This window comes from Falco peregrinus, chromosome 7 (genome assembly GCF_023634155.1).
Source record: "Falco peregrinus isolate bFalPer1 chromosome 7, bFalPer1.pri, whole genome shotgun sequence".
Taxonomy (NCBI): Eukaryota; Metazoa; Chordata; class Aves; order Falconiformes; family Falconidae; genus Falco; species Falco peregrinus.
Window position 1 is genome coordinate 21,373,993 of NC_073727.1, and position 27,928 is coordinate 21,401,920.

The window sequence follows — 27,928 nt, forward strand, 5'->3', positions numbered from 1 at the left end:
CAGAAATGAAAATTAATCAAAACTAAGTAGGTAAATTATATACAGCCTTAGGGATATGAGAAGGTTATTTCATTTTTTAACCTTTCAACCCTTTTGCCTCCCTGTTTGCTGGAGAACCTGAAGCTCTGCACTCCTGCCAGTACCCCTCCATCCCTGGTGTATGCAACCCTGTAACAGTGTGCTGCTTTCTCATGTCAGTGGAAGAGTTTTAAAAAATTGGACGAAACACCACTCCAGCATTCAGACCACAGACTGCCACTCTAACACTACTTGGCTGCCGTTACAATCTGTGTAAGGGCCAAGCATTCAAATCACAGAGACTGCGCCATAAAATGCTTCTAGGTCACAGAAATCTAAAAAAAAACAGGCAAACGAGGCTGCCCAAAACCTTGCATGCCATTATCTGTTACTTTTCTAAGTCCTTGGTATCATTACAGTGAGGAGTCACCCTCCCAGACCACATATAAGAATAAACACCACAAGGTGGCATCTGCAGCCAGTTGCTTAGATGGCAACATCATTAAACAAAAGATAAGAAGAAAACTATCTGAAGTTCTTGCTGCGAAATGCAAAGTTTCCCCTTAGAAAAAGAACACATCTGTACTCTCCTTGCAGATGAAACACCTGGACTTTTTTGCATCACCATCTCAACCCTATCCTAGCACAGCTACCCTTCAGAAGAGCCAAGATAGACACCAGAACACCAATAGTAACAGGCCAAGATAAATACCAGATTAAAAAAAATGCAAAGAAAACATGAGGGAAGGGTCCTGTGGTCTCAACGTCAGTTGTAGATGATGTTCCATCAAGAAATGAAAATGTTTGAGTATATCCATATCCACTATGAGGCAAAGGACTAGAGGAACCAGGGCTCCTAGTGGTACACAAACTACAGATGAAAATTCTGACAACTTCCTAGAGGAACTTATAAAACTTCCACCAACTGTGGAACTGTAATCTCCAGATTCCTGTTCTCAGGCACCTGAATCCTCTATTAAACAATCCCAGCAACGCAGTAGTACTGCATCTTGTGTTCTACATGCAATTTAAAAAAAGGTGGTGGATATGAGCCTCTTCCTCCAAGGTCCTCACCTTCAGGATCCCACAGGGATCCATACAGTCTACATCTATCTACATGAGACTGCTGAGAGAGAGAGTGATACGGCATATGTTCAATTGCTAACAGTATGTTGCTGACAATCTACTATTTATCTCATTTTCTGATGCAACTATCATCACTATAAAACATCAGAATAACTACAGGAAATTAGCTCTTAAATGAAGAACAGATGGAATAAACTGAATCCAGACAAGACCAAAGTGATGCTTCTTTGCAAAGGGATACATATTGAAGACCTCCACCTTTTCATGATGGGAAACAGCCATTCTTTCCACAGTTGGATGGAAATTCTAGGTCCTCTTTGACTCCTCAGAAAACCTGGATGCAGATACTTTTGGTAGTGTATGCTTCCAAAACTGTATTATTTCTCCTCTGCCTTGTCCCTCCCCCCAGTATGAGAATCTGGCCAGTATGGTCAATGTATCAAGCACCTACAGACTGGATTACCATGCTTCACTGTAAGTGAAAAGAAATCAGAAGACAAAGTATAAAATCCTCTTGCTACAATATGTCGCTTCCCGTTTTCATCTCAGATCTAACTCGCACAAGCATTTCCACCCTGTCCCATATCTCTGGCTCTTCCAACGCCCATTATAAAGCTTGAGCCTAATTTTGAGAGCACTTGTTGATGTAGTAGAGCTAGCATCATGAAAAAAAACAAGGATCAATGGCTGTACCGACTGCACTTTTCTGCAATAAAGCATCTGAAAGTTGAGTCCAAAGCATTTTTACTAAAGGGATCTAGCTATAATTAGCTGCATAGGTGGAGAAGGACAAAGGCTGAAGCAGAAAAGCATTTGGAAGAGGAAGGCAATCTGTTTGCTCACAACTTGGATGACAGCTGGGTCTGCAACACTTGTGTAAAGAGTTCTCATAATTCAGCTTTAAGAGACGCTTTCTGCCACTACCATTGCCAAAATGTACAATATGAAACATGGTGGCAACAACAGTCTATCTAATGGAAGTTTGAGGAAGGGATAATGACTTATTAGCAGATAGACCCAAAAAAGTCTGGTAAGGGAGTATCAGAGTGCCACAAAACCTGAAATCTCAGCAAACAACAGCTTGCACAAATACGGCAACTGAATGTGTCGATAGAGCTCACCATAAAACTGAAGAAAATGAAAGGGTTTTTTATATGATATCTTTGAAGGAAAAAAGATGAGGAAAGGGTGAGTCAGCATTGCTAAAATAATGTTGGGAAGACTGGAATTACTGACAAAGGTCCCGTGGGCATGGTATGCCCCAAGACAAACTAAAACTGTACAGACAAGCCACGCTTTTTTGTAGTTGTGTTTCTTCAAGTAACACGATGAAGTCTGGAACTACTTTAACCAAAATCTAAAAGTAAAAGTGAGACTAGACATTAGCATTAGAGAGCTAAAAGCATAAATAATTTTGAAGATATTTAGATTCCTACTTAAAGACAGTGTTGGCTATGGGACAGAAAAGAACTTAAGCACTGAAAAACGCTTTCAAATAGAAAGAACAGTTCAAAAGGATGTATGCAGAAGAAGGACTAAAATAATGGCATCCATTAGTGAAGAATAAATATCCAGATTCAACCAAAATAATTTAAGGACAACCAGACTTAAAAATAGAGATCTTACGTATCTACAGTCATAAGCAACATAACTTTCGAACCAAGAAGAAAACCTTCAAAACAGAAGAAAAAATGCTCAGCCCATGGAAAACCCTGCAAAAGCCATAAGAGAGAGCATCTTCTTACCTTAATGCCACAACATGCCAGAAAGGAAAGAATAAGCTCTTCATAAAGTGACAGAGAATACACAGATAACCAAAAAGAGGCAGATATTTTTCATCTACCTGGACTTGTGCAAAGCTTTTGACATTGTCCCACACAATATCCTTGTCTCTAAACTGGAGAGACATGGATTTGACAGGTGGACCACTCAGTGGATAATTGGCTGGATGGCTACGCTCAAAGAGTTGCATTCAACATCTCAATATCCAAGTGGAGACTGGTGACAAGTGGTGTTCAGAGGTCCGTACTGGGACCAGTGCTGTTCAACATCTTTGTCAGCAACATGGACAGTGGGATCAAGTGCACCCTCAGCAAGATCGCCAGCACCAAGCTGAGTCGTGTGGTTGACATGCTGGAGGGAAGGGATGCCATCCAGAGGGACTTTAACAAGCTTGAGGGGTGGGCCTGTGCAAACGTTGTGAAGTTCAACAAGGTCAAGTGCAAGGTCTTGCATGTGAGTCAGCACAACCCCCAGAATCGGTACAGGCTGGGCAGAGAACAGACTGAGAGCAGCCCTAAGGAGAAGGCTTGGGGGTGCTAGTGCATAAAAAGCTGGACATGACCCAGCAATGTGTGCTTGCAGCCCAGAAAGCCAACCATATCCTGGGCTGCATCAAAAGAAGCGTGGCCAGCAGGTCAAGGGAGGTGATTCTTCCCCTCTAGTCCACTCTTATGAGACCCCACATGGAGGCGAGTCCAGAGGAGGGCAATGAAGATCATCAGAGGGCTGGGGCACCTCTCCTGTGAAGACAGACTAAGACAGTTGGTGTTGTTCAACCTGAAGAAGAGAAGACTTCAGGGATACCTTGTAGCAGCCTTTCAATACTTAAAGGGGTCTTATTAGGAAGATGGGGACAGACTTTTTAGTAGGGCCTGTAGTGATAGGACAAGGGATAACGGTTTTAACCTAAAAAAGAGTAAATTTAGATTAGATATTAAGAAGGAATTCTTTACTATGAGGGTAGTGAAACACCGGAACATGTTGCCCAGAGAACTTGTGGAAGCCCCATCCCTGGAAATGTTCAAGGCCCGGTTGGATGGGTCTCAAGCAACCTGCTCTGGTGGAAGACGTCGCTACTCATGGCAGGAAGGTTGGAACTAGATGATCTTTAAGGTCCCTGCAACCCAAACCATCCTATGATTCTATATTTTATGATATTTACAGTGTATTTAATTCCATCAAAAGACACTAAATTTAGACGCCTTAAAGAAGATTCACAGAAATTCAGTTTTCATGCATGGAGTTATGGCATTGGATTATAAACACATATCAGATCATTCTTTCCAGCAGCAATCAAATTCTAATTTGATTGGATCCAATACAGCAATTCCAGTATACAACTGGAAACAGAACTTATTCTTGTTTTTAGGTATCTTTCAATTTATAGTCTGAATAATATGCAATTTTGTCACTGGAATACTGTCACTGGAAATCACAGCAAATAAAAAATAAAAAAGCATCATGTGACCACATAAACCTGAAAAACACTGGATAACCTACACCCATGTCATTCCCTACACATTTCAAAGTAATTGATGACATACAAGCTGCAAGTAAAGGCATTAGATGGTTTTAATGCAGCAGGTTCCTACATCATAGGTACAATCACAACTGAAACAAAGTGGAAAGCATTGTTCATGCAAAAGAAATCAAGGTGCCATTTTAATTGGTTTCACTATTTTTTCTATTGAACTCATAATATATGTATGTTCATCATTTCCTCTAGTTTTACACGCAAATCTATGAAAGGGGTCATATGCACTCTGCATTTTTTTAGTTAAAAATCAGAAAAATTATTTGTCAGATTTTCTGCCAGTCTAAGAGAATACAGGATAGAAATGTTGGGATTAAACTGAAAGTGTTAATGTCATTAATGCTCAGTCTATTTTGCCAAGTTGTTGCAATTCATTTAAAATCAGCCATGAAGGTGGTAAAAGTCTGGCACATCCTCGTACATGTCTGACCACAATACTATAATATATCATTCTTCTACTTTTAAACAATGCCTGCAACTTTTAACATTTCCACACTCCAGCTTATGCAATGCTAACAGAGCGCCATTCAGCAGATGAGTGAAAATAGAACAGATTCTGGCTGTTTGTCATCTTCAGGCTTTTTAAATCAGCAGATGGTACAACAAAACAGACAATTTCCTCATCTGCCATGTCCTCTGTTCATGTACAATGTGTCTCAGAAATGTTTACAAAGGCCTCAGTCTGCTCACAAGACTTGTCAAGGAGGAGCGTATACAATCCCCTTAGCATCTTCCACAACCAGTCAAAATAAGATTTTAAACTTAGCTCGTTCAGGAAGCCAAATTTCAGGACAAAGTAGGAAAAAAGCTTTGAACCTCACTGCTTGTTATGAAACTACACTGATATTCAGTTGTGCGGCATTGAAGATACTCCCTGCCTCGATATTCCCATTGGTTATTGGGATGGTGTTAGTACGCCTCTTTTCTAAAACGTCTCAGTTGAAAAGTCCCATATAGGCCTGACCTACTGCTCACCAAAGTCTTGGGAAAGACTTTCCAGAAATCTTTCAAGTGGCTGTCTATCATTAACACACTTAATGGTTAAGCAATGTATCTACTTGGAGAAGTACAAGATCTGTATATTGGATCCCTTCATTAAGTTCCAGGCACCCATTTAATTCCATAAATAGCATAAGCAACGGTAATACATCTTGAGTCAAAGTTTACAGCTCCTCCAGCCCTGAGATTCACATACATGATATCTTGTTTCTGTATTTGTGTTTCAACACAGAACGATCCAAACCAGGAAGCTTAATTAAACGATTTGATACATTTGGGAAAATTGAAGCACAAAGTTTCCTATACGAATCATTTAACACAAATATCTGAGGGTATCCTCTAGACAGCTACTCTCAGAGAAGTTTTGTATATTCAGTGATTTGTTTCGGATCTCAGAATGCATTCACTTTACTGTCAGTTGGAGTTAAATAAAACACCCTGGCCTCTAGACAACCATGGTGTGGCAGAGTTTTCAGCAGTCTGAAGGTACCGTTTGTCATTCTCAACCACATAGCTAGCATCTCTGGCTCCAAATGGAATCCTTTGTACACCATATTTGCCTTTATTTACTAGATTTGCTAGATGAAAACCTGCACCGGGGATTTATTATTGTTTGTGAATAAAATGCCTAAGATACCTTAGGCTAATTATATATAAATGCATTACCATTTTATTACAGATAGCACTGAAAAAATGCTTTAAATAAATAAAATATGATGACCTGAGTATAATTCTGTAACATTTATATATACTGTGAGTGCTTTTTTTCAAATGTGAGGTGCCTAGGAGCACAGCTGGCTAAAAGTTATGTTCTATGTGTATTCAGCCAAGTTAAACAGAGAAATATATTTGACAGTAGTTTATAAATGTTTGTATATGTTAAAATCTGTCTGATAATGAGAAATTTGGATTAGAGGGACATAGCCAACAATGCTTTTTTTTCTTTTAGTTTTTTGGGGTTTTTTTGTTATGGCCACCAAATAGTTAAGAATACTTTACCTGAAGGCATGTTAAACCTTGCAGAACTCCATGACTCATGTCCATACTGTCAGCCTTTGTTAAATTATCATGGTGACCTCTTTGTAATCATTTGAGGGTTTCCATTACTTTAAATTCACCTGCACATTCAAAATAATATTTCTGAATAAACCAAAGGCCTGTTAAATGAGACTTCAAAAAGTCTCATTTTTTTCTCCTAACTACTCCCTTTCAACCCCTCCATAAAAAAAATGTCACTTCAGTGCATTGGCAAGCTCAGGTACGCAGCACCCCTTTAGGAATTAATGCCACATAAACAGAAGTTCTCATGTATCCTTCCATTTTGCAGAAAGCCAGACTGACAACAGCACAACAGACTGCTATTAGAGAGGGTACATTTTCCCATCTTGGGCTTCTTAGTATTTTTCCATGTTGAAAACCATACCTTGAATACCACTGACACCTTTAAGACACCAATCTGATAACCAAGTGATGTGGATTCAATTCTCAATCCTCCCACAGCGTACGGGTGCCACACTGGACAAATCACATGTCATGGGATTTCAGCAAGCACTTGGCACTTGCCTGAGCTTACTTGCCAGGTGGCCAGCAGGACTTTCCGTTTTGCCAGGGTCAAATTTAGCCCAGCACTGATCACTGATCACTTCTGAGAATCCCTACCTTAACTTTGCTGAATATTAGCTCTGAAAAGGAGCATAAAAATATGTTCTTGTAGGAAACGTTTTTGTGAAATATCTTTGTCTGTCTCACCTATTAAACTGAAGCTTTTTGTTGGAAGGAACAATCTCCCACTATTAATGCATGCTAGCTAACGTTACTAAGCTAACTCTCAGCTGCAGCCCCTGGCTGTACATCTACCAGAGATGCCAAAAAATACATTTCTCAAGACCAGTACTCATGTCACTATTGATGCAAAGCATAGCTTTATTATTTCAGAATCTCCATGTATTCAACACAAATGTTTTTAACTACGTCCTATACTATTTATCCTTGATTAAACCTCTTCTAGATAATCATTAATGATTTATTTACAGTTGCTGTGTAAACAGTTAATTCACACCTATGATATATCAAATTTCACAGACATGTTCTTTAATTGGATTCATTTATTTCTAATCTATTTAAGCCCTCACTACTGTAATGCTTGACTAAATATACATTAAACTCACTTATTTAAACTGCTAAAATAAATTTGAAATGTATTCTATGAATAAAAATACTTGATTGAATACATGTAATACCATTGTTATTGTGTACCTAACTGAGCAGAAATTCTTGGGAACAGCACACTAGATAGCTATATGATACGCTTGGACAAAAGGATTTGAGAGGATGCTGACGATTTTTTGGCAGAGATTATAGATTAACGGTTTTCTAAATCCTAAGAATTCCTATATCACATTAAGGTATGGAATAAGGAGAACCAAAATGAGCTCCTCATTATTTTCTTGATGGATGGTGGGTGTTTCCTTTTTAAAATCCAGGTATTTTTTTAGACATAAGAGCCTCATACCAGATCTGTCCCCTCATGGCAAGAATAAGAGCTAAAACAGCCAAGATACTTTCAAGATTTGACTATTCTATGTTTTGTAAGTAACAGCAGCTGAAAAGTTGACACAAAAATGGGTAAAAGTCCTCTTTCTGGGTGTTTAGAAGCCACAAAAGACAATTATGTAGCTAGGGACTCCAAGTTACTAGGGATGTATATAAGAGTCTCCTCTATGGAGCTTAAGTATGGTCTTTAAAAGCTAGTTTCAGATTTTTCTTTCTAAAACTAGTAGCCTTAAACCCTGTTTTAGTGAAGAATCCTCTAAGGTATATGTTTCTTCACTTACACTGAGAAGTTTCACAAAAGAAAGATTCATCACATTGCAGAGAGGTCACTGATAACACAGACTGCCCTGTGTGTAAGAAAATGCATGACTATGTAGTAAATGAGGATTATAAAAATGAGGTTTATACCTGTCATGCACTGACACCTCAAATACTGCATACTCTGACTGTCCCATCTGAAAACCTGAAAAAGCTCAGAGTGGGACAGCAAGGATGGTGGGCTTGGAACAGGCTTTCTATGAGGAACAATTAAAAAGACTCCTCAGACTGAAGAAGAGGTGCCTGGGAGAAGAAAATAAGATCTGTAAATTAAAAGCAACATAGAGAAAATGAGTGGGAAGCAGTTTTTCACTTTTCCTTCTAATGCAAGAAGTAAGGGCTATGAAAGGAATAAAAAGGTGGCACGTTCACAACAAAAGGAGAACTTTCTTACCACATTTACTTCAGCTTGGCAAAGGCTCACATGGTTTCAAAGGTAAGGAGATAAATTTATGGAAAAAAAAAAAAACAAAACACTGACAGCTAATACACTCAAAGATCTCACCTCTTTCTAGGAAGTCATTTGAACTTCTTGAAGATTGGGACAAAGTGCTGGGGAAGCATTATTGCATGCTTGTCCTATTTTTAAACTCTTTCCAAAGTATTTGCCATGACCGCCACCAGTATGTGCCTGATCCCTTATAGCTGTTCTTACGTTACACTCTCTACCACAGCAGTTAAACAATTTCATACTTCAGTTCCTTTGAAACTGTGCAGTAAAGACTTAGTCCTAACAATTTGCTGTCATAATTTACTGTAAAAATTAATCTATTAATATTTCATATTTTATCAACTCCTCTGTGTTCCCCATAATTAAATCTTTTCTTGTGAAACTTTCCTAAGATCCTAAGGTGAACACTTCAAAAAATTAGCTTTTCTGCAATGACTTTCTGAACAAGCTTCTGTGATCTTGCCATAGTTTATTTGAGCAAAATTATGTGCTTGGAAAGTGGTTTGCTGTTTATTCTGTTTGTTCGTCCTTGGGAAATTTCCTATCTGCATGCCTCATAACATACTTGTCCATCATTCCAGCCTACTTTTTGTGGTCAGCTGCACCCCATAGTGAAGAGGCATGTTAAATCCAAAAGGATTCATGAACTCCATCTGTTGAAGAGGTCCCATCTGCAATAGATCGCTTTCATCAGATTAGTACTTTCTTGAGATAAGACTTTCACCTTCCTCAGAAGAAGGAAGATTTTTCTACAATGAAAGTCTTTCCCATTCACCCGTCCAGAGTTCCTCAGCTTTGGCCAAGGGACAGCACTTTGCCCCTGAGGGCCATTGTGGGCCATTACCTGCCCACAAAGCAAGCAACCATGACATCTTACTAAATGCTTTTCAACTGAACCTTGTTTGGCTTAAGTTTTAGAGTAGGTAAGGGGAGGAAGACAGGCAAGGACTTGCACGTCATCCTTGGCATGTGAGGAGAAGGGCTTTTTGACTTTTTAACAAATTAATATACCTGTTTTCTCATTTCATTATTTTTACCTGAGTTAGACTGCCTTTTAACTCCTTCCCACGCATAGCCAAACCACTACTGCAGCCAAATCTCACTAACATTACTTGCCACTTGTGTCTAAGGCTCTGTTGATATCAGACTCAGGCTTGATGATCCAGCTTTAATAGACATACAATGTATAAAGAGTTGATGTTGATAAAACAGGAAACAAATAGCAAGAAAAGCCAGTATCATGAGGCTATAAGATAGCCCATAATACTCCATTTTATTTGATACTTTCCTGGTAATCACTGATTCTGTCTCCTGAAAGTATACATTATACATGGTTATATTGGTTAAGTGGGTCCATTAAATGCTAAAATTGATACAAGTTAACCTGCTTGACTACCTAGACCCTCTGGGCCACGGAGTAAGTTAAACCACCATATATGGCACAACTACTGCTGACCCCATGCCTTCTATCAAATTCAGGAGACTTTTTTAATAGTAGTTAATGCTTTTTGACAATACTCCTAACAAGAACTCAGCATTAACATACACAGTCCCAGAAATGCATGCCCATGTTAAAATCCAGCTTATGAAACTGAAGAATAAGTCTCCAGTGGGTTCAATGGTTGTAGATAGTGAAATACTTACTAGGTGTGTCTAAAGTTTCTCAACAAATAAATAAAAATCATTTAATAAAACACAGGAACATCAAGCTAAAATCTTCTTTAGAAATTTAAATCTATCATCCGACTAGTACCTTTGCCCTCTTGGTCCTTGCTTTGACTAGGACAAGCAGAGGCCTTAGCCACTCTGTTTTCACTGCTTCATGTGCACATTTATCAAGGGGTTTTGGATGCCTACAAGTGTCTCTGATCAGGCTGCTGCATGTTCTCATAAAAATGTCCAAAGCATATAGGCAGATCAACTCCACTGACAACCTACAGCTGTCCTTGGACCGACACTACAGCTCATCTGCAGCTGAAGTAACTGAACATTTGATTTGGTTTGTGCAACAAGTTTAGTATATCATAATGTGTGAGGTTTACTGTGCTTATGGTGACCACTTCTGTAGCCCATACACAGCAACACCGGAGTAGCTCACCTGTGCAAATGGTGCTGTGCACCTTCTCTCCTATTGCTTTCTTGAACCCACTAGATATCATCATGGAAGCCCTAACTGCATATTCCCATGTTAAGTTACACAGTTGTAGTCACACAGACATGCAGTTTTCTTTGGACTGAAGCCATGCTCCCACGCCTCTTGGTGGTTTTCATGGACTAGAAAGCACTAAGGAGGCTGATCATCTTTCAGAAGATGGCACTTTTTCTGTAACTCTCTCTCCTACTAGCAGCTTAGGATCAAGAGAATTATTTTCAGCATTTTGGCTGCAAATGGGAGGATGCTATCAAGCTATTTACCAAATCCGGCCTTTATTTGGGCAAATACTCTACTGGGATATGCCTTGTGAAGCAGTCATTGAAGATTATGATTTTGTTGTGGGTACAAAACAGTCTTTGGAAACAGCAAGAGAAAAATTGCGTGCAATGCCTTTGGGTGGGTTTCAGTCAACCAACAACTAAGTCAGGGAAAGAGAGTTTTCTACAGCAACAGCCCAGGCTACCAGCTGCCAAACATAGTACAGAGATGATCGAAGCCACAGGCTACTTGGGAACAGGCTGCCTTCAGGGCAGACTGTGCGTGTTCACTTCCTAACCGACAGCACAGATGTAAGAACATTGAATATTGGATGTTTAAGGATCTTCACTCTAGGTTATGTCAAAATATCCACACAATGCTAGGGATATGTCCAAACTTTAGTTAGCCAGGCATTTGAGTTTCCATAACTGGACTGAAACTTCAGCAGATAATAGCTGTTATTTTCAGCATTGCTGTCCCCAAGATTTATACACAGTGGTTTGTAGCTGAAAAACTACGGCTGTTCTTTATTAGGTCCCAATTCAACACAGTAACAAACACGTCCTTCAAGTCATCTCTATTATGGCAACACCAAGGAATATTCTTATTTCTAAGCGTGTGCCTAAGGCTTTCCTTTTATTTCAAAACCGAATTCACTAGGATATAATCATGTACTAAAAGTTATGTCTAAGCACTTTTAGAGCCTGCCATGTGCTCAAGTGCTTTAGTAAATCAGGACTTCTGCAATTTAATTGCACTAAGTGGATGATAACAAAAGACAACAACAGGAATAAATTGTCTAACTGTGTTCAAGATCATGTGATTGACTCCAGACTTCAGCCATCCCAAGCCTTCAGAAGGCTCAGGCACTATACCCTTGTTCACACAGAGCAATGCCTGCCTCCATAAATAGTGTCATCAAAGTGAAAGGGGCTGCCTCTGAAGTAACCTACTGAGTATGAACATGTGTGCTGGAGCCTAGCCCATGCTGTAAAGTACAAAAGAGAGGTGAGGGAAGGCGAATTAGATTTTAAACAGATACTTGCCACTGTTGAATGGACAAAGGAGATTTATTTGTTAACACTTAATTTAGGCCATGTCGAAATGCCACATTTGTGTGTATACGAATAAAAACTAGCAAAACCACCATAACATAAAGAGAAGTGCTTACTTCAGAAGTAGTTTGGTAACTTACCACACCTGTTGTATCTCATGATAATTACAGTGAAACAACACGGGAGCCACAAGAGTACTGAGATGCAGCACAGAGCAAAAAGAGCAAACATGCAACAGATTAAGGAAACAGAAGCCGAGCTAGTAAAACTGTAAACCTGCTTAAGGAACACACTGTTGCTGTTACGAGAGCAGGAGCCAGTTCTGCATCAAGTTTTGTGCAGAGTATCAAGGCAGTGATAGCATGGAGGTGAATCCTTAGGCAGCAGTTCAGTGGCTTGGCCTGCCTCTGCTGCACAGCCACTGACACAACCCATAGACAAGATATAAATGCCGTGTGGTAAAACCAGCAGATGCTCTTCCAACCACCTTACTTCTTTCCAGGTCTCTGAACTCTCACAGAGCAATGAACATAACCCTGAGCTCCATGGCCTATGGTCTCCCCTGGTCTGCTGTGTGGGAGGACCACTGGCGCTGATCCCCACAGGACTGAAGCTCTCAGCTGCTGTATTGGTGTTCACAAACCTCATTGATGCCATTCAGAGTGCGGAAGGGCAGAGTAAGAATAAAGTGTGAACAACCTCTCTAGCAATAACAGCTGTGCTACAGTGTACAGACCAATGCTTCCATGTAAAGTGAAATCTGCGGCAGCTTACCTTAAGCCATAAACTGTGGCATTTTAGGAGTAAGAAACCCTGGAGCAGGCCCTGTACCTTTCATCAGTGGAGTGAGGCAGACAGCTGGAGATAGTAATTACTCCAGCCATTGCCCTTGCTGAATGTGTCTCAGCCCCAGACAATCATTTTACAAGATCTGTAACTCAGTGTTTGGGAGGAGGGAGTTTCCAAAGGTCTGGAACAGCTGGTATGCCGAATGGGAAAAGGATGAAGTGGAAAGCATTTGAAGTCGCTTTTCTTTCTTGGAATAGAGACACTTACTTGCAATCCTGAATTTCATGCTGTGTGAGACTATCAGTATGCATGCATTTAAACTAATGACTGCTTTTCTGTGGATCTGAGCTGCAGTCCTTTAATCCTTACTTTAGCAAATACAACTTTCTTCATGCGAGCAGTGACTGTAGACTCTGGCCCCCAGTTTTAGTGCCTTGGCCATTACAGTCACCTGGTTGAAATACAAGCATAGAAATTTGGAGTGAATTAAACAAATGGTAGCTAAGAAAGCCCCTACATGAACAAAGAACTGCAGAAACGTATTGTGGACACCTGGAAAAGCCTGTCTCTTATTTGCAAGATATATATAAACAATGTTCCAGGGAGACAAGTCTGTAATAAAAACTAATGGCAAACAAACAGAATGCTGCACTGAGTAGTTCAAGAAGAATCCTTTTATACTTTTTTCCTTTGAGGCATATGCTTCCCAAGCACTTTGATTTATTAAAACAATTCCTTGATATATTTACATTGCTAATTCAATCATGTGAGTGATGGTAGGTTTTCCAGTCTTAGGAAAAGTACATTGCAGATTGAACAGATAAATTGGGACCCAGTTCTGTGCACAATTAAGCAAGTGGCAAAATTCCCATTAATGCTGAGAAATATAAAGGAAAAGTAGCAGCTCAAATTTATTTCTGCTGTTTACAACTATTTAAGAAAGAATACATTATTCAGTTAAAGCCACTAAGCCTAATGTCGAGAATTAATGTTAGATGGCTAAGCTTACTCATACAACTGGTTCCACTAACGATATGAAAAAGGGTGTAGTAGGATTACTTCTGCGAGTAATAACTTTCCCAGTGTCTTCATTATGCCACATACTCCATCACACACTTGGGAGATACAAGAGAACATGCATCTGCCTTTGTCTAATGAGAAGACCCTGTGGCAATTCCAGATAGGTCAATTTGAGAAAAACACTTAAGGTAGGCCTGCAGGTGTGGACATACAGTTTGTGGATTCTCCCATTGACTAGGAAGACAAGAAGGTGAGACCTGATGTCCCAGAGACAGGCCAAAAAGAGGATTCCTATGAAAAGCTATGAAAATATTTCATTGTAACTGTCAAAAAATATGGGGAGAGGTTTATTTCCACCTGAAACACAAATTGCCCTAAAGCCCACTTAATATGCTGGGAAGGATTGTTTTCAAAGTCTGAGTCATTACACATAATGACACCACATTGCTCATACAATCATTTTAAATCTGGTAGTACACAAAGCTATAAATAGTAATAATAATTTAAAGATTAAGTGTGTAGATACAATTAATGGTTAATTTATTCTAAATTGCATTTACTGCATCATTAAGTAAAACATTCATCAATATGGCAGTTGTTTGTAAAATAATCTTTCAAACAAATTGCATTTAATTTGTGCTTCTAATCAGCCAGTTACATAATGCAATGTAAAGAGGTCAGATGGAACTATATCATAGATGTACTATATCATCAGAACAGAGATTAGTCACAATTAGGTACCTAATCCATGTTATCTGTGTATGTTACTGCTACTGCTATTCTTTTAAATGCTAAAGGACAATGAAACGTATATAGGAAAACTTCCTTAGCTTTCTCTGGAGACAAATTATTATAATATTTGCTCACGCTCAAAAAGTCAAAAGATTTGCCCTTTGTGTTATTCATTTGTTTAAAGGGAGGTTGTTTGCGATCTAAATATAAACTTAACTTCAGCAGTTGCGTTCTCTACTAATTGACTCATACTTGAGTCCCTTTATGTGATAAACATGCACAGCTAATAATCAATGATATGGCAACTGTGTGTACAGAACAAATAAGAAACAAATATTCTGTGTCTGTACTCACATATGCCAAGCAGAATACAAAGAAGAGCAAATACGTGTGCTTTAAAGCTGGAGTCCTTAAAGGTCATTTACATTAATTTTTGACACACTGCTGTTACATAGAAAATAACCTTTCCTCTTGTTGCTAAAATGCCCTTGCCACCAACCATACCTATTTAGTTCAGCATGTATGCTTATTACAAACATTTGTCCTCAAGCCTAGAACTCACTTTTTCAAAGCTTGGGACTTACTGAAGTTGGAAATTACCCCTTTTTTATTTTCATAGCTGGGGGGGGGGGGTGGGGGGGTGGGGGGGGTGGGGAGGGGAGGGGAGAGTCCTTTCTGCATAAACCCATTCTCATTTTTTCTGTTTTCATTATCTATACCACCCAGGGCAGTTGGGAAGCTACAAGGTAAGAGATTCTTGCTCTTCCTCTCAGCCTGCACTGAAACTAGTCCTACAGACCAGTTTGGCACTTACACCCCTCAGTATCCATGCCTTTCCAAAATATCAGAGCACTCAGGTTCCTCTCAATAGTGAGAAAAAGCTCCTTATCCCATGAGCAAACTAAAAAAACTCCTAGGGCTTTCCCTGAGTGAAATACTGTGCAAGGGGACCAGGGACCCAGCAGGTCAAAAACCTGCACCATACCTTCCAAAGCTCACAATCCCTTTTGCTATTTTCACCCCATTTGGGTGAAAAAGACTATCACCTATTTTCAAAGGAATCTTCAGCAAGAGGCATCCCACCTTTCAAGCTCCATTCTGCGATCCCAAACACGACTGTTATTGCAAAACCACTAGTTTGCACCTCTTTTGCTTTCTCTTCTGTATCCATACACAAGAATCAATATGCAAAGGTTTGTCTTCTTCTTTCGTAAGCAGGTTTTCCCTCTCTGGGTTTATAACATGACACAGGCTGCAGCGGGCAAACCAGTGCCTCTGCCAGGGGTTGCATCTGCACAAGTGGCTCTGCCATGCACCCACTGCTGGGTGGGTAAAGTGCACATACATATACACACGTCAGCTGTTCCAGGTTTACTGGAATAATCCAATGTCATCCTTAAGGAACTGCAGTAGCTATAGGATTTGCACCGGAACAAAGTCCATTAAGCACTTGCAAATGTTGAGTGCTACAGGACTTTTACTCAGCACTCCTTGGATGGGGTCTGCTCCATACAGAGGAAAACACCAAATCCTCGTAACCTCTCATTTTTACCCTGTATTTTCACCACCTACCTTCCTCATTTGAGTGATAAAATGTTGACTCTGAATAACTCCTTAAGGCAATTAAGCCATAGCTAGGTATGAGTTCAGCATCCATCCTGCCCGACTCTCCCACAAGGAACCTTTCCCCAGCAGCTCCCCTCCCCCTCAGGTTACCCATTTCAGAGGCTGGCTACAACTCACTTTTTTAAAAGCCAGCCCTTTTGCTGCTTACAGCCCCCAGCACATGGTGCAGCCTGTTTTTCTCATGTATTTTTCCAAAAGGCAGGTTAGCCATAGGGTAATGATGATAATAATAATAACAGTAATAATAATACTGCAGTGGAAGCTACGCTTGTGCCCTGCATGCAGGGCAGCAATTTCAGCAGTGGCAGCCCTGCCGCAGAAGCAAGCAGGATGCAATCCCTTCCTCTGCAACACTCTAATGGAAAGCCAGGCAGGATTGATGAGACCTCGAGGACCCAAGCATACCAAAACTAGATTTTAAAGCAGTCGTGGTGCCTGCATTGCAGCCCCTGGCAGCACATGGCAGCTGCCGCAACCAACGATGAACCTCCCAGCATTCAGCATCCACATTTTGGCTAGCCTGGCTCCCTCTCTGCCCTCTTGCCGTCCTCCCCACTCGAAGCAATTAAGCTAAGAGAGCAAGGGGAGCCTTACACCGAGTGCGACGGAGTCGGGCCGCGGTGTAAGCTCATTCTCCAAGGGAAATCTTGAAAGAACTGGAGCTCTCCTACATGTCAGCCTGGCTGAAAACGGGTTTAAATATAACCTTGTAACCGGGGAAGCCGTCTCGCCTGCAGCGCTGCTTGTCGGTTGGGGTTTGGGGGTTTGTTTGGGTTTTTTTTAGGGGGGTGGGGGAGGCTGTGAGCGCTGGGGCCCCCCACGGCCAGCGCCAGGCGGCGGGGAAATGCCGGCGGGGCGCGCAAGGGCTGCCCGGGGCGGGCGGATGGAGGCGCGGCCGAGCAGCGGCTGCGGGGGCGCAAACAAGGACTGCGAACAAGCTGACTGCGGTGGCCCCGGCCCTTCCGAGCCGCTGGTAGCCACCCTGGGCTGGGCTGCACTGGTGGTGAACGCGGCACTGGTGTGCAGGCAAGTGGGCTAGGGCGGCAGGTGGTGTAACCGGTCCCGCTGCTGGGAAGCAGCTCCGAAGGGTTTGTCTGACCGGCCCCCAGGGGACCAGGGTACTCCCTGCTGGCTTTGTTGTGCCAGTCTGAAAGGCTGGTGCCGTGGTGGTCACCCCGGCAAGAAGGGGACAGATCAAGCCGGATCCCCAGCTGACTTTAGGCTGAACCGCTGGGATGTTTCATTTCCACTCGGGTCATTTGAGGTAGAGTTCCGTGATTGATTGTCATGCATTGAGGATTAAAGGAGGGGGAAACGACCGATAATCTCAGGTGCTCATAGGAAAACATGTAGCCTTTCTGGTACAAAACCACTCTAGCATGCTAGTTGCCTTTGGGTTCCTTGTTTCTTAGCGTTATGATACACTGACTTCTGTCTTTGCAGTTCCCCCTTCACCTAAGGTAAGTACTTGGACTTAATTGACAACGTGAGAAATACAGAGAGGTGCTGGTATAGGGGAGATGGACACACAAACGTGCGGAACGGCTGGGACAGAGGTGATGGTGCCTCCGCTGATCTGCATCCTTGCTGGGTGAACGCCAGACTATTCGCACCGCCGCGCCCCCTGTCCCTTTTTAAAGCGAATAAAAAGGGTTTTCTTTTAAAGGGTGTCATGGTTTACCCCCTACACCAGCGTACTGACCCAAATGTATGCCTTTTCATGCAGGCGCCATAACCCCATTCTGCCCAGCTAGAAGCACGATGCCAGTTACCACCTTGCGTACCTACGTGACTACATCCTAGGTGCCGTGATCCCCAGCTCCTTCCCCACCCCACCAGCCGCGCCTGTACACATGGCCAGAGCCGTTCCCTCCGTACCGAGCCACTTGATTCTGGGAAGCACGTCTTAAATTCGGCTACCAAACCACTTGCCACCTGCACATAGGCGAAACCCGCAACGGCAAAACCGTGATGCTGCAGTTCTAGAAGAGCGGAGGGTCGTACCTCTCAGACGTTCCCAACACCTACATTTGCCTCCGGAATATGAAATGAGCAGCGGAACAGAGGAATATTCAGCCCCTAGGATCTACAGGTACCGCCGCCCCGACCGGCCCTACGGTCCCAACGAAGCATCAGTGCGGCCGCCAGCAGCTGCCGCTGTGCCTGCAGGAGATGCTGACAATCCCAACGATAAACACCTTCAAACAGCCCGAGCGAGCGTCCCTTCCTTCACGGGGCCTCCCTGCTTCAGTTTAAGCAGCATAGCTAGAACACAACCCCAAATACTAGGAAGTGCGTTGAGATATATGGTATCTCAGCAGTCACTGATATTTAAAAAAAAAAAAAACAAACTATTTTATTTTGGTTTTTAAAAAGTTTAACTGACCCTTCTGGTCACCAACTTGCTTTTGTGGTTCACTGTAAGGATCGTTCTCCAAGAACAAAAAAGAAATCTCGGAGCTTTGATAGAGACTCTGGATGAAATTAAGAACTTCAAACCCCAGATTTTTGAAAAGAAAAACAGATGTCCTGTTTGTTGAGTATAAATAACTCCGTACGTGGAAACCTTTTTTTTTTTTTTTTTTTTACGCTGCATTAAATTTTAGTTAATGCCGGGTGCATTTCAGCTGAAAAAAAAAAAATAAAAGGGGGGGTGGGGGGTGGTACGCAGCAAAGTATGTGGGTGACAAACCTCTAAATCTTTTCCCCTCTCGAAAGAGAAAGAAACAGGCAGACGGGAAACCCTTCATCTACATGAAAGTGTTCAGTGTGTTTCCTAGCAGACCTGGCGAGCCTGCCCTGGTCAGCGGCAGCGCGGGGGCTCAGCAGCCGGGATCGTGAAGGGGGGAGAGGAGGCGGAGGCGCGGCCGCCGGGCCCGGCCCGCAGCGCTGCGCGGCACTGCGCGGGGCGCGCAGGCAGGTGCCCGCCGCCGGCTCGGCCCCGCTCGGCCCCGCGCAGCGTGGCGCGGCCCTCGGGCTGACTTACGTGAGGACGTAGTTGACGCTGACGATGCAGTGCGGGCGGGACGAACGGCTGTTGTGCACGATGGTGGCGTAGCTCTGCACCCACACCCAGCCGCCGTGCTTGGCCAGGAAGCGGTAGTACTTGGTGGTCACTTGCCCTTTCACCAGCACTGCGGGGACAAAGCGGGGAGAGCCTCAGCACGGCTCCCGCCTCCGTTTGGATCGGCCCTGGGAAGGGGGGCGCACACACACCCCAGACCCCCGTGGGCGGCGAGAGGCGCTGGGACCCCCCTTCGCAGCACATTGGGAAGCGGCGTGGACCGAAATCCACGGGCAAAGGTGGTGGAGCCCTGAGATTCGGGCCGCTCCTTGTCAAAGGCTGTTCAGGAACATTTGGTGGGGCAGGATGAGTGTGTGTGTGTGTGTGTGCGCGTGTGCGTGTGTGTGTGTGTGCATCCCATCACCACCACCTACCCCCATCCCAACATATCGTCATGGAGATTTCTCGCTACAGTCTCTGTAAGGAAACTTTGTGGAAGTTAGTTTCATTTTTATTCATCTATCCACGTATTAATGTCATCATGATATCAAAATAGAATGAAGAACAGCTCTCCGAATCGGGCTCACTACTGAGGTCAGAATTAGATACACAGATAAGGTTTGTGAGACTTGGTGGAAGTGGAACAAAAGTATTTGAATTTCAGTGGCATGGCTTCTTGGAGCAAGAAAAAAGGGGTTTTCCCTAACTGGAATGTGAACTGAGAGCCTGAAGTTTGCGCAGAGGAGTTCTGGTCCTACAACAGGGAGCTGAGGAGAAGAAAATAGCCTTTCACAGTCGAACCCCTCCATCTGCCTCCAGCTCGGAGTTCAGTCTCTAACGACTTGTTTCACTAAAACCTGCTGCAAATTTTGCTTATCCTCCCCTCCAGCAAGCTGGTTTTTCCCGTTCCGACCTAGAGGTAAATCCTAGCAAACCCGAAGTCCATCTGCAGGGTGGGGGGGGCAAGGTCTCTACAAGAACATCATCTCCTTACACAAGTGATGCGCGCACCGCAGGTGGAAGGTGTCACAGCCATGGACGTGGTGGTAAAGGGTCTTCTCTATCAAGTCCTGGGGCTCGTAACCTGTTAGCTCAGCTACCCTGCAAGAGACAGAAGCAGCAAACAGCAGTATGTGAGAGGACAGGAGAGGAGGCCTGGGAGAGAATAAGGGAGGGACTAGTGAAATAGCTTTGGAAATAACGCCAGCTCTACCTGGAATCTAAGAATATGAGCTTCATGTCCAGGCTGGCCCGAAACATGAACATATTGCTGTGGAGCTTGATCTCCGTCACGGCGCTGGGCGGCAGCGAGTGGCCCACGGCGACCAAGCCAACGTTTTGGTAGCAGCCGTCGAAGGGGGACATGTCCAGGCTGTACTGGCGGATCTTCAGGTACCCGCTGCAGTGAATGACCTGCCGGAGACACAGGAAAGCTCGAGGTCTGCCTAGCAGGGGGGAGGGCGTGCTGTGACAGGCACCCAGCCCCGTTGGGGGGTCCCGGCCATACCCCCACCGCCCCGGCCAGTGCCGATGGGCCACCGGGTGCCCCGGAGCTGCTGCCCACCCCACCGCTCCGGCACTGCGGCACTCTCTGAGAGTTTTCTGCTTTTCTCTTTGGGTTGGGCTTGGGCTTTTTCCATACAAGAGTTCAGCACTGATCTAAGGCCTATTAAAGTCAACGAGATTTTTTTTTTCCACTGACTTAAGTGGTTTTTGGACCACCTCCTAACTAAGCTTTTATTATTCTTCTAAAAAGGAAAGACGCGGAAGTGCCAAGCCAGTTACAACTTTGTAATGAAGAGTGTATGCGTGTGAGAGAAAGAGTTTACATGTGTGCGTATGTCATATGTGTAAGATATGTCTATTATATAGATAGAGCAGACTCGATCCGTAGCCAGAATGTATCTTTGGACGTAGATTTAGGTATGTCTCCTAAATGTATCCTCGCAGATGACTGCTTATGTACTTCCATCCTTTTTTCTCTATTATTAGGGCGTTTCTTCCTAGAGGAAGTTCAGCAGATGTTCGTGTACGTCGTGGCACAACATCTCCTTGGGTTATAGGTCCCCACGGCTCTTTGCTGTTGTGCAGCTGACACAAAAGCAGCGAGCAGGCAGGAGAGCAGGGGCTGTCCTCACCAAGGAGCCCTCAGCAGAACCGTGTGAAACACCTGGGCAAAACCTTTGACTTGGAGAGCCACCCCTGAAGCTGGCGAGTTACCCAATAAAGAAATAAATTAACCCAGGGCTGCCATTGTGTCACCTGACAGCTCCCACAGACACCTCGGGAACGCCCGTGGTCGTGCAAGCTTCAGTTTAAAAAGCAAAGTCAAACAAACAAACAAAAAAAAAAACATAGGGAGCTCGATTGCTTAGTTTTGTGGTTTGAGCTCTTTAACCTGAAACTCCGACAGAAATTCTGGCTCTGAACCACATGAAAAAGGGTACCGGGCTGGGACAGACCCCGCGGGCAGAGGGCGCATCCCCACCCCTGTCCCCGTTTTCGCCACCCCAGCCCACCGCGCGCCTGCGCTGCCGGAGCAGGGCCACGGGAAGGCTGGCGGGGGCGCAGGGGGTCCCGGGCGGGGTCACGCACCTTGTAGCCCCCGCAGGTCAGGCCCGCGTTCCTCTTGGCCAGGACGCACTTCATCCTCAGGAAGAAGGACCTCTCGATCTCGTACTCTGGGAGGGGGGACAGGCAGAGATGGGTTGAGCCGCGGGCTCCACCGCCTCTGCGCGGTCCCCTCCACGCGGTTCTCTCCGCGGCCGCGCAGGCCCGGCAGGGGGCGGGGGGCGGCGGGCTGTGTACTTTACCCTGCACAAAGTGCGAGTGGTAGGGCTGGTGGGCCGTCAGCACCGCCGTCATCTCGTCGTGGTCGGCGGGGTGGATGTACTCGTAAATGCTGTTGCCGGTCAGCTCTACCTGTGAGAGAGAAGGACGAGGAAGGGCAGAGAAGGGTTCGGGGTTCGCGGCCGGCACCGCTTATCCTCCCCGCACGCACCTCCGCTGTCAGCCGGGGAGGGGGGGGGAAGGCAGGCACGGGGGCTACCGCCCCCCCCCGCGTACCTGCGACAAGCCCAGGTGCACCGAGGCAGTCTCCGAGATGTACATGATCTTGCCATCCGGAGCCACGACAAATATGAAACCGTCCAACGTCTGCAGAAAAGGGTTGAGGGGTGGGAAGTATAAATACATCAATAGAGAGATAGATCCACCTCTGAAGACAGACAGATCTATGAAGTACCTGTCCCTCTGATTTATTTTAGCCATCAGTCATCCCTGTTCAGGCTGTGACTATTCAAAAGGTTGGAAGGAAATGAACAACTCCTGGACAGGGATGCCTCTAAAGTTCTTGGACCCCCGAGACACAACGGGGCCGAGCTCAAAAGTAATGCAAAGTACCTGAGAAGTATCTAAGAAGAGCCTGGCTACCCGATGATGAATATGTCGGTCCCAGAAATCCTGAATACTTCTACCCCATTTCAAATGTCACTAGGGGTTTAGTGCTTGGATATTTGCTGAGGAGACTTCAGGCGAGCGAGGAGGATCTGAAACTCTCCGCAGTGTACATAAGGGACGAGATAAATTGTCAGGCATGTTTCAGCAGACATAGGTGGGACTTCTGGGTGTGCTGAGGGCAAAATAGACCCCCAAAAGGCCACACAACCCCACCAAATACGCGTCCTGATGGTAAACGCTAATATTCCTTAATATTTCAGTTCGCAGTAAGTTTTCAAATATGTCCTACCTCCGACGGTGCTAATTTCTGTGCCTGATGAGCCCTTCTACCCAGGACAGCCTCCCCCCAGCCTCTTTCTAGAGCCTCTCCCTGTTGTCTCCACACCACGCTGGCTTCAGCACATTGACGGGATTTGTCACCTTGTTAATAATTTGGGGAAAAGCCATCACGTTCCTGTATCCCGACACACCAGGATACACTGAGAATCCTTCGCTGAGGACCCTGTGTTGGACAATGCTGGGGCAAAGGACCCGAAGGGACCAAACCACAGCCCCATTGAAACGCACGACATTCAGCCGCTACTGTTTGTATTTCTGAAGTTGTCCCCCTCCCGCCCCCCTTTTTATTAAACACTTGGACAGTTAAAAATTACTCAAGGTGGCAATTAAAAGGGAAGAAAAGGGAATGATTTCTTTAATCATTAATATCATATGTCTGCCGTTTCCAGACCAGTACCTGCAAAAGATGGGATCCCAGTTCTCGTCCAACGTTATCCAGCGGGCTGGTTCGGCTGGAGTGGCCCCAGGCTTCTCCAAGTCCTGTTTATTTAAGACACACAAAAAAGTAAGGCGAAAATATGAAAAATTGACTCCTGTTGGCCTGCTGGAGAGAAACTTTTTTTTTTTCAATTTTTTTGCTTGTGTTCTCTCTAAAACATGTATACATACAATCTTTGGAAAGCTAGACATGGTTTCGTTGCACAGAGAAGCCTTTTTTGAGGAGACCTAGCTCCCATAAGAGAAAAATAACAAAATACTTATTTAGAGTTAACGGTGAAGCTCATCCTTAAGACCTAAGTGAAATAGTGTGTCAGATAAAAGGGCTTCTTAGTGCTGCCTTCAGCTACTGGGAACTGGCTCCCCGAACTTCAGGGAACGCGCTTTTCTCCTAACGCCACCGACTCCTGGACAGCACTGGGAGCCATTTAAAATGAAAGAAAGAGGTGTGCTGGGGGAAGCCTTTGATGTCGAGGGGGAGGATGCGGTTAACGTGGCACGACGGTCTCTGGGAAGAACCTCCCGGCGGTGCGGGCGCTGCGGGTCGGCCCTGCCAGCGCCCGGCGAGGCTGCGGGCTCCCCCCCGGCAGCAGCCAGAGCCGGCCTCGGCCTGCCGGGTAATCAGCCAGCAGTCCTTGGACGGGGAAGGGTGAGGAGCGGCTTAGACCCTTTGCTCGCCAGAAATCACTCTCCAGTTTGGTCTGTGACCTCCCCCTCTTTCTCTGTTCGGGGCCACCGTCCTCTCACTTGGAAGGTTTGTCATACGTGTTTGGGGAGGGAGAGGAGCGACCACATGAGGCTCATCCAGCCCTCTCCGAGCCCCGTGTTAAAACACTTTTGCTTTTAGTGACCCCCACACAAGTGAGTGGCTGTCACTAAGCCGAGAGTAGTTTCACGGCTGCGGTAAGGCACATTAGGGCGGCCCAGGCAAGTCACTGTCCCACGGCGCGGACTTGTCCTCCCTCCCCCACCCCGAAGCCGGGTCTCCGGGGTTCACCTCCCTCCCCACCATTCCTCCCTCCCGCTGCGCTGGCGGGCGGCCGTCTCCTCAGGGAGGGATGATCTGCCTCCAAACAACCCCCTCCAAAAATGAATCTTTCCGGACCTGTCTAATGTTTCAGACGCCGCTTGTTTTCTCCTATGCAAAGTGAGGAGGAATAAAAGCCAGATGGAAGTCACTCCAGCGGAGTAAAACTGTTTATGAGCCATGCCTTTTCACACTGTTGTTTGCCGAGATAATTTAAACGGGGCAGTTGAAACCTTTTACGCTTATGCTACTAAATAAGGCTGAGGTGTCTGACATGCAGACACCAAGATAAAGTAAAAGGGAGGGAAAAATTACAAATCCTGATTGCTGGCTGAGGTGCGGATCGCCCGGGGGAGGCGAGAGCCGGATTCCAGCCGTATTCCGGCTGTTTCGAGGCAAAAAGGCGAGGCGGCGGCAGCATGCAGCCGCGGGCATCCCTCTCTATTGACCGATTTCACCTAGCTGTTTGCCGGTCCAAACAAAGCTAACGATCTCCTCCCCGCTGTTTGAACGGGGCATCCCACGGCGGCCCTCGCCCCCCTACCCACCACCGAAGCGCAGGAGCGATGCCCCCCTCTCACCCCTGCCTTTCCTTCTCTCCTACCTCCTTCCTGGTCCACCTCTTCAAGCCAACCTGTCTCTTCACCGCTCCTGCACTTCCTTCCTCCCTCGTTAACTTCACAGGCCCTACAAAGGCCGGGCATCTCTCTGGCCTGGCCCCCACCCCGCAGCCCCAGCGTGTACCAGGGTGCCAGTTCGAAACAAGCACCTTCCCATTACTTCCTCCACGGCAGCTGACGGGGACCCCCAGTGAGTGGCTTTTCCCTGAGTCCCCGGGTTTCTCTGTTCCCTGCGCCCTTCGAAGCGAGTGAACCCGCGGGGAGTGCACCGGGTCCCCGCAGGCAGCTTTGCCTGTCCCCGGACACCCAGCGACCAGGACGGAGCTCCCTCCCCCGAAATCAGCAAGGAGCTGGCAAATCGTGCACAGCTTTCAGGAAAAGAGAGAAACCCCCGCTGTATATTTGTTTTTCGCGAGCACCTCAGAGGTTTCTCTAAGCCAGGATGGCCCACCAAGGCAGAGGCGGCCGAGACGGCTCCTTGCGACGCCCCCCCACCTGGAGGGAAATTTGAATGGCGGGTTCCTGTATTCAGGACTAAATCTGCACTCCCCTCCTGTGATTTAAGTTGCTTATTAATCGAAGTTTACGGGTCTAATTATTCTGCTTCTAAAAGGGAAAACAACCCGACCCTGGCGGGTTAATGAACAGCTCATGGGCATTGCAGGTTAACCTCCCCCGGGAAGCTGGTTCTTCACGGGGCGCTGAACTCCTCGCTGTGCTTCAGGTGGAAGCCCCGCGCTGCTGGGCTGTGTCTGTTAATGGTTTATAATTAAACGTTTCCACTTGTCTACCTGAGCCGGTTTTTTAAAATCCTATCGCATGAGACGATTCTTTGTACTTCCCAGATGTTTCAGCATTTTCAAGTCGGAGACTATTTCTATCCATTGGCAAGCCCAGCCTCTCCCAAATCGACGGGTCCTTCTGATGCCCCTTAAAAACTGGTTTTGAAGATTATACGAGAAAACCTCGCCATTAATACTCCCTTTTATTCCCCCCCCCCCCCCTTTTCGCTTTAATATCCAATTTCCTTTTATCGAGGGGGCAAACTGTGATTTCTTGCACTTGACCTACCGCAGAAAATTCTGCAAATCCTTTGATTGTCTATTTAAAACAAAACAAGGAAATCAGATCTCCCTTTTGCTTCAGGATTACGCTTGGAAACAAGATCTAAAGATTCTCTTGTAATTTGGAGAGCCAACAGCATAATAGGTTTGGAATAGAAACAAGCAGCTTTGTGAGGGGATGGATAAAGAAATCGTTTTTAGGCGAAGGATTTTCCCAGCTAAAGTGGCCGAAGACAAAGCAAAACATAATCTATTTTGGAAGATTTCCAAGATATGCCACATTAACCTTAGCAGATAAAATTTGCTGTCTTCCCTGCGTTCCCTCCCCCATCAAAGTCTGGTTTATCATATTTACATAAGTAGCCTTAGAAGGGATGTATCTATTATGGATCTAAGGAGCTAGCGAGCTCACATTTCATTTGGAAATGGAGGCGAAGTTTTCCTGTTGCTTATTACTTGACGCATTGTAGAACCGCTGCCATTTAAATACCCCGACCCACGGATTACCTCAATGGACTGGCTGCATGGGTTTTGTAATTTCCTGAAAATGAGATTTCGATTTATAAAACAAGAAACCAATTAGTAACCAAATGAGGCGAAGTAGATCCACTAAAATTGACCTAATCCCACAGGCACCATTTAGGCCAGTTCTTGGCGAATGAATGATGAGCAACCATCTAGCGTAAGCTCAAGGCATCATCCAGCTGTGTTATTCAAGCAGCAAAAATAAATGGATCGAGCTTTTCTTTCGGAATGAATTTGATACTCTTGACAAAACATAGATTATAGGCTTCTACCTAGCAATCTCCCCCACTCGAGGATTTTTTCTTTTATTTTTCCTAAGAAGTTAAACAAATTGGGCCACAAGAAATTGTTCACTGTCAGGAGGAAGGGAGGGAAAAAAAAAAAAAAGAAATAAGACAGGCTCTTGATTACTTTACGAACAACAGCCTCGTACCTAACGGCGTGCGCCGAGGCTGCACGGAGATTGCGCGGATCCTGCTCGGAACAAGCGTGCTGATTCATCGTTTCTCTCAGCATTTCCCAATGGAAAACCACTGCACTTTCCACATCAAAAAGCATCTCCATCGGTGTTTCATGGGATAGCTACACCGGCGGATCCATGTGAAATGCCTTCTCCCCAGCCGTGCCCACCCCCGACACTAGGCACGCCGCCCCCCCCCGGCCGCCTGCCCCCCCAGACAGGCTCACGGCCGCCGCGCTTGGCTGCGCTGGCCCTGTCCTTCCCCTCATCTTTTGATTGCTGCAAGCCTTGATGTCGGCAGCCAATGGAGGGCTGGGTGGGTGTCATCCCTACCCAGTGGCGATGTTGTCTCAAGAAGCACTTCTGTCCCACGGAAGGGGGAAAAGATTCCTCAATCATTTCTACCTCGATCTAGGCAAAGACGGAGGAAGGCAGGCGCAGGGAAATGAAACTCCAGGAGGCCCGGGCAGCTCCTTGGCCCTGGTTGGTCTCCGGGTTACTTGTCCCTCTGTGAGCATCTGCAGCGCAGAACCCACCTCGACCCCCTCCTTTGTCTGGCAATAGCAAAGTGGGGCGGGGGTGGGGGGTGGGGTGGGGTGGCCAGAAGGTGCAAGCC

At 45.2% G+C, this 27,928-nt stretch overlaps 1 protein-coding gene across 1 annotated transcript in view; it reads right to left on the reverse strand.

Moving 5' to 3' along the window:
* SIM1 (SIM bHLH transcription factor 1) overlaps positions 1 to 27,928 on the reverse strand; it is a 48,725-nt gene that overhangs the window by 14,179 nt on the left and 6,618 nt on the right. The window contains exons 2-8 of the mRNA XM_055810734.1: positions 23,576 to 23,658; positions 22,447 to 22,536; positions 22,194 to 22,302; positions 21,976 to 22,061; positions 20,594 to 20,793; positions 20,375 to 20,481; positions 19,363 to 19,510 (exon numbers count right to left, since the gene is read on the reverse strand). Coding sequence (XP_055666709.1) covers positions 19,363 to 19,510; positions 20,375 to 20,481; positions 20,594 to 20,793; positions 21,976 to 22,061; positions 22,194 to 22,302; positions 22,447 to 22,536; positions 23,576 to 23,658 — 823 coding nt within the window. The remainder of the gene's footprint in view (positions 1 to 19,362; positions 19,511 to 20,374; positions 20,482 to 20,593; positions 20,794 to 21,975; positions 22,062 to 22,193; positions 22,303 to 22,446; positions 22,537 to 23,575; positions 23,659 to 27,928) is intronic.